General features: G+C 45.5%; 1 protein-coding gene across 1 annotated transcript; it reads left to right on the forward strand.

The window, feature by feature from the left end:
- LOC115566460 (protein L-Myc-1b-like) lies at nt 1–3,648 on the forward strand. Its single transcript, XM_030392363.1, has 3 exons — nt 1–354; nt 866–1,498; nt 2,229–3,648. The coding sequence occupies exons 2-3, from the start codon at nt 955–957 to the stop codon at nt 2,813–2,815; spliced, it is 1,131 nt and encodes a 376-aa protein (XP_030248223.1). The 5' UTR covers nt 1–354; nt 866–954; the 3' UTR covers nt 2,816–3,648.
- Nucleotides 3,649–7,173: the final 3,525 nt, after the last annotated feature.

Raw genomic sequence — 7,173 nt, forward strand, 5'->3', positions numbered from 1 at the left:
TCCCTGCACTTTTTTTTATCGCCTTATAACAGGATATCTCACTGGCGCGAAAAACGCACTGTGTGGCTTGCTTGTTACACATTGTGGGGCGGACCTTGTGCCTGATTCCGTCTGAGCCCCGGCGTTTTTTTTGGGTTTGTTTTTGTTTTAGTTGTTGCTTTTCTGCATCAAGAAAAATAAATAAATAACGCAGAAAGTATCGGCCGCGTCGAGTCAACGCATCTTTGTATCCAGGAAACGAGTCGGGAGGCTTTTTAATAATCCGCCTGATCTCCGCGCACCGTGGACACTTTGCACTTTGGCTGCCGGGGGAGGATTGTCAGTGCCCTGAATCGCGCTGTTGGATTTCAGTAGGTGAGTAGTTTTTAATTGTATTTTTCGCTTGTGAAACTTTCCAGTGGTGAGCGTGAGGCGGACCACTTTCCTCCTCCAGCCGCTCTCGCATGAGGGCTCCGTTGGAACAAAGCGCTGCCTACATTTCAGGAAATGCAGCTTCATGTGGTACTTTTCTTTACGCAGGATGGTGCCGTGGAACAAAAAGAAAGTCTGTGGTTATCTCGCGTCCTTTTTAAACAAACTGTCTCTGAATCATAGTGGTCGCTTGTATGCAACTTAGAATATAATAACCTTGTGTGCCTGGACAGTTTTTGGAGTCCATCGGTGCGAAGAGAGCATCCGCAAGACGCGATCAATTATTAACGTGGTCCCATATGTGGAAAGTGGGCTGTTAGTAGAGGAGGGAGGGGGTTGGGTGGGACGTGGTATCCTGATGGTCCATTAGATGGACATTCGAGACGTGATCGCATCTGATGGGAACTACTTTAAAAAGATCATTGCTAATCGCTGTGATATTTGCCCCCTTCAGGTTTGTACAGGACGTTCTTCAGAGGCCACCGGCGTCATCCGACCTTTTCTGGGAATAAACTCTTTTTTTTTTAAATAACTTGGGGAAACATGGAGTTCGACTGTTACCAGCCCTATTTCTTCAACGATTTCGACACGGAGGAGGATTTTTACAAGTCGACCGCGCCGAGCGAGGACATATGGAAAAAGTTCGAGCTGCTGCCCACCCCTCCGATGTCTCCCACCAGAACTCTGAGCGGCGGGGCGCTGCAGCTCTCGCCGGGAGACAAGCTGAGCTGGCTCTCCAAAGTCCTGGGTCAGGACGAGGAGTGCGAGGGCCAGTTCATCCCGGACACGGAGGAGCTGTTCGGCAACCTCAGCTCCATCATCATCCAGGACTGCATGTGGAGTAGTTTCTCCGCCAGCAAGCAGCTGGAGAAGGTCAACGGGAAAGTGTCAGCTGCGGCGCAGACCGGCGTCTCCCCGGTGGCCCAGATCTCCGTGAGACCGAGCAAGGCGCAGTGCGTCTCCCCCGGTGGCTCGCTCGCCGCCTCGGCGACAGACTGCGTCGACCCCGCGGCTGTTCTCACCATCCCGGCAAGCAGCTGCAGGAAGCCGGCGTCGTCTGGCTCCGAGTCTCGCTCTGATTCCTCCGGTAAGGAAGCAGTCATGCTCTAAATTGCCCCACCCTGCCCCTGCTCCAGCCTCGGGATTATATTGCCCTCTAACAATGCGTAATTTGGAAAAAGCTGGGCTGCTGTTGCATAACTGTGGTATGTGTGTGTGTGTGTGTGTGTGTGTGTGTGTGTGTGGTGCAGCGGGGTTATCAAGTGCAAACCCAGTCAGTAACCTTTTTAGAGCAGGATTTTTTTCTCTCTCTCGCGTTGACAATGCGCCACATGCTCGCTCAAAAATGCCCATGCGGTCTTTTAAAAACCGCGCCCCCTTCACTTTTACTTGAATTTCCCCCCCTTCTCAATATCTGCCACTGGCTTCTACATTACAGTCAGAGTGCGGCAGAGGGGCGGGGTGACCGAGTCCTGGTGATTTATTACTACTACACAAACACAGCGACAGACCGTGAGAGTTACTCTTTCACATTTCCCGAATTAGGGAGTTGCCCCCCTGCCAGCCCAGCTCTTCATTTAAATTGTTGATGAATGCTCAGCGCTCAATGACAAAAGCCTGACTCCCTGCAAGCTTTGGCATGGGTGCTGTTAACACCTCAGCTCCTGCCCTGCCCTGCCCTCCTCAGACGGAGGAGTAGGGATTTTATTCACCTGACAGTCCCTTTGATTCAGCTCGATCCCTGCTCTTTCTGAACCCTGCCTGTAAAACCTCCTTTTCTGTGTGTACTGATGAGTTGTTTCCCCGTGTGATCACAGATGATGAAGAGGAAATCGACGTGGTCACCGTGGAGAGCAAGCAGAAACGGGTGCGGCTGGTGAATGTCAGAAAACCAGTGACCATCACGGTCCGGGCCGACCCCTGCCCCAAACGCTTCCACATGTCTGTCCACCGGCAGCAGCACAACTACGCCGCCCGCTCCCCGGACAGCGAGCCTGAGGAGGAAGACGATGATGACGACGAGGAGGAGGAAGAGGATGAGGAGGAGGAGTATGACGAAGAGCCTCAAAGCAAGCGCACATGCACAGCTCGCGTCTCCCAGCCTGCCTCCCCCTCCTCAGAGAGTCCCCAAAACTCAGACGCAGAGGACACTGACCGCAGACGGAACCACAACTTCCTCGAGAGGAAGAGGAGGAACGATCTCCGGTCCCGTTTCCTCGCCTTACGGGATGAGATCCCCGGCCTGGAGTCGGCCAAGACCCCGAAGGTGGCCATCCTGACCCATGCAACAGAGTACCTCGCGGAGCTGCACACTAAAGAGAGACGGCAGCTTCAGGAGAAGAAACACCTGAAAGCCAAACATCAGCAGCTTCTTCGCAAATTATCTGAACTGAAGCGCTCTTGAGACACGTGTGCTTTTGAAATAAACTGCCTCATTCACAGTCAGGAACCTTTACTCTCAAGTTACCTGTCACTTTTTAAAAAAAAGCTACGATTTTTTTTTTATGTATAACAACATGCCTCATGTAAATAGCTGTGAATTTTATTTGGAATATATTCATATTGCTGTGGGCTTCCTATGAATTGACTGTGCTGGCCAATGACCCTCACACGGGGAGGCGCGGTTAGTGTGCTGTGTTTTTCTTTTTCTTTGCACAGTGTTTTAGCTGAACAGGGGGTAACGGAATTGATTTTTAGAGCTGTGACTCAAATATTTCCTGGTATGAATTAATGGGAAATGAGTACCAGTGTGATCGTGAATATATATATATATATATATATATATATATATGTAGCCTTCAGGATGTGTGAGAAAGCTGGTTGTCTTCATTTCATCATTGCACACTTATGATGAAGTGAAGTGTGATTGCCTCTCTGTGTACATAAGAGTGAATGAGTCACTTCCTGGTTTGTTTTTGAGTGTGTGACTGATTGTTTGATGTACAAATAGTTCTGTAAATAATATCTTATCGCTCCTGGTGAAGGAGACAGAATCTAGAGTCACTCGAGCTTCGCTCCTCTTTATGACATGCCACCAGGCATCGAGGAACCTCTATTTTGTTAAGAAAACAGGAAAAAAATGGGCGAAAAAAAGAATAAGTAGCACTGCTGTACTTTATATTCACACGTCACTTTGTGATTTCAATGCTTCTTCTGATTTTGGTTGAATTTTTTTTTTTTTAAAGCATGCTAACATCAACAGCAACATTAAATTTTTATACCATGTTTGCATACAAACTTGACTTCTGTGTCTGTTTATTCAAATTTACACTTTTCTCATATAGTGTCGTCATGAGACCGACATCTCTAACTTCAATACAGTACCTCTTTAAATTTATTTTCAATTCTATGGTGAGAAAGTTGGACAACATCAACAGTGGCGGTTCTAGAGTCTGTCGGGTCTTAGGGCAGAAAATTCCTAGTGGGCCCCACCACCCAGCAATCATCACCATTTTACAAATAATATGAAACATCCAAGGCTTTTTTTCAATTTCCAATGGTAAATAACATTTAAAACCTAAATTAATAACTAAACAACTTAAGCTTTGTCACTTTTTATATAATCCAAAGTTAAGAGATCAGCTCATAAAGCATGTTGCGGTCATTAAGATTAGGAGTCATTAAGAGGGTTCAGTTCACTATTCACGTTCCGATGTTTTCAATATATCTGTCAAGGCTACTGGCAAGTTTCCGCATTCCTCCATAAAAAGAACGTCATCTTTGAACATTTTGACCTTGCTACTGAATTTAGTTTTGTGCTAGTTTCAAAATTATAATCGCAGCCTCTGTCGGGTCCCATAGCAACCGGAAGAGACCATACACCAAATTGAACCCCTGATTTAAAAGGTGAAGTAAGAATTGACACAGATTTTTCATGCCTCGCTCTGATAGCGTGGCTAAGACGCACCACATGCTGTTGTGGTCGCGCCTCTCCAGGAACTACTATCACACACGAAAATCAGCTGTAAACGAGGGCACATCATAAAAGACGAGCCATGATGCTCCTTTTGCGGTATCCGTCACATAAGCGGCGCGTCTTGCGCACCAGCTGCTGGTCTACGGCAGGTTAGACTGAGCTCGTCCTTGAGACTTGCCCTTGAAGAGTCAGTGTGAGTCTGTTGTGGATCCTCCCCTCTGCAGTGGCTGCTGCGTGCTGGGCACCTGATGTGCTCCGAACTAGGTTACACTCACACACACACACATGCAATTGGTATCTTTAGAACAGTCCCTGGGGTTCGGTGACAGGGGTTGCATGGACTGCTACTTAGGATCCAGTGCGGCTATTCACACAGGTATGCTGCACTACTTCACGTAAGTGGCTGTAAATGGGAAAAAAAAAAAAGTGAAAATCTCCCAGTCATTTCTACATTATTAGATAACTCTACCCTCTTGTCCCCTTTCATAAGGCTTGTATTTGTTTTATGACAGGCCTTTTACTACCTTTTGTTGATAGTATATTGCTTTGTGGGCCATGTAATCTGTGGGCGTTGCGTGGAAGTCAGACTCCTCACAGGCAGCTGGTGCCCTCCCAGAGCTACTTGAGTAATTAGGGTAGAATACAAAGGGCCGTAGTGCAGATAGATTACATCGAGTTATTTTTTATGTTTGATAGATGAAGAGTTGTGTTTATTGGCGGACGTGTGGGATCGATGTTAAACTGTAACCCGAGAAAAGTACGTGAATTTTCCTGTTTCAGCTCAGAGTCCCCGTAGGATTAACAACCTATGCAGCGGGTAAGATCCTTACACCCACATAAAACATGGTAACCTTTACTTTGCACTCACAGTGCTGAGCTCACAATTTACAGGAAGGTAGTTGTGTGCACATCCTGTCCTATATTTAGGAGGGGTGTAGGGTAACAACATTATCCTTCCAATGCATTATAAAAGGCAACATTTTGATCCTTTCAGTGGAATTAATTTTTTGACACTAAGCTAAACGCTCAAAGGGGCACTATGTCGTTTTAGAGAAGAAATGCACACTCAGAATTGTGATGTTTACAATATTATAATACAAACTTAAGAATATGTATTTTTTCCATTATTGATGAACAAACAGTTCTCAGGAGAAAATAAGGTCCCCAGCACACTGTTTGAAGCTACAAAGGTGGCAGGGTCCGCCACAAAGTAAAAACAAAGTATAAAATTGTGGCTCGGGTCAGTTTGTTTATTCAGTTTATCCAATCATGAATTAGTTTGTTTATTTAAGTTTGTTGAGGCATATCTCTTCTGATTATAATTTCCTCCTGCACGGTGCACCTTTAATGTGTGGTGACTTCCTGCATGTTTAATTCCTTATATGAGAAACTGATTTCCTGTGTGAGGCTACTGCCCTACTTATGACCTCACCGACGTGTCTCTGCAAGCCTGGATGACTAAGGTTTGAGTGCAAGTCATTTGTATAATAAACTCAAAGCGTTTCATGCCAGTACAGCAGGATAGACAGGCACACCCTGAACTCCAACCGTCTTGCACCTCACTGGTCTTTGTTATGGCTGGGATTGGTTTGCGTTTCACCTGCTCTCTGGGCCCCATTTTGAGCCCTGAGGGCACTCTTTTCTGGCACAGTTGAGCATTTCCTTTACAAAATCCGCCATTTGGTCTCAGGAGGCTCAGTTGAGGGAGTTAAATGACCCCATCTGTGCACAATAGATGATATAAACTTGACTTTTTTATACATTTTATCAAGAAATGATTATATGTTTTTTTTCCCATATTTCTGCAGAGCTTAATGCTCTCCAGTTTTGCTTTTTATTGGAAAACAAGTCAACAAACCTGAGATCACTTTTAGTCATGGGAAATAGCAATCACAGCTACACTGACATCAGCTGCAGCTGCTGCACTGTTTGTACTTCACGGCATCAGGAAGTGAAAGCAGAAATCAGATAGGCCAAAGAGCAGATAGGAGCGACCTGAATGATACATTTCCTGTTACCTTCTGACTGCGAAATTCATCTGAAGAGATGCCGCGCAAGGGTCGGAAATCAATTATTAACCTGAATAATGTAGTCAAGGTTCAAAGACTTTCTCCACCAGATAGCAGAGTTGCCTTTTCATTTCAGGGCAATGCAACTCTCCAACAACAACATGCAAAGTCTGTTTCTGGGGATACAAATGAGAATGTTTTTTTGGGTAAAAAGATCATATCTGCATGCTGTCACTTTTTCAGGAACTAAGCTAATGTTTGAACTTTGAGTTGTTCCCGTGATTGAATTGTGATAGAGGACCCATCTCACAGTTTACAATTCTCCAGTTGGAGATAAAAGCTTAAAAACATACAAAAAACAGTTCAATGAAAATTTAATGGGCGCCATGGGACCTCTGTTGGTAGAATGTGGGTGCCATGTACAGAGGCTGTGTCCTCGCGGTTGCCCAGTGTGTGAATCCAAAAAAATTTGAATTGATAAATGAAATAACCACTCAGTAGGAATGGTAGGCTATACCTATGTTTAAAAAAAAAACCCTCCTGAGGGAAGTAATGAGGTGAGCACTCTCTCTTTACTATCTAACGTTCTGCTCTGACGGTTTACTCACCCGACCAGATTTTCTTGTTCTCAAGTTCATTCAAACGCCCACACACACACCGAGCCCTCTCTAACGTGCACGTGTGACACACATGCTCATACCATGGCTGTCTCCTTGTTTGGAACATGTGTGTTGTGTTCTCTCACATCTGCAGGCTACATTTATTTTTCCGCCATAAAATAAGCCTTTTAGTCGCAAACAGCTGCAAACTGTTGCAGTCCCCTATACTATATATAAT

Source organism: Sparus aurata, chromosome 16 (genome assembly GCF_900880675.1).
Source record: "Sparus aurata chromosome 16, fSpaAur1.1, whole genome shotgun sequence".
Taxonomy (NCBI): Eukaryota; Metazoa; Chordata; class Actinopteri; order Spariformes; family Sparidae; genus Sparus; species Sparus aurata.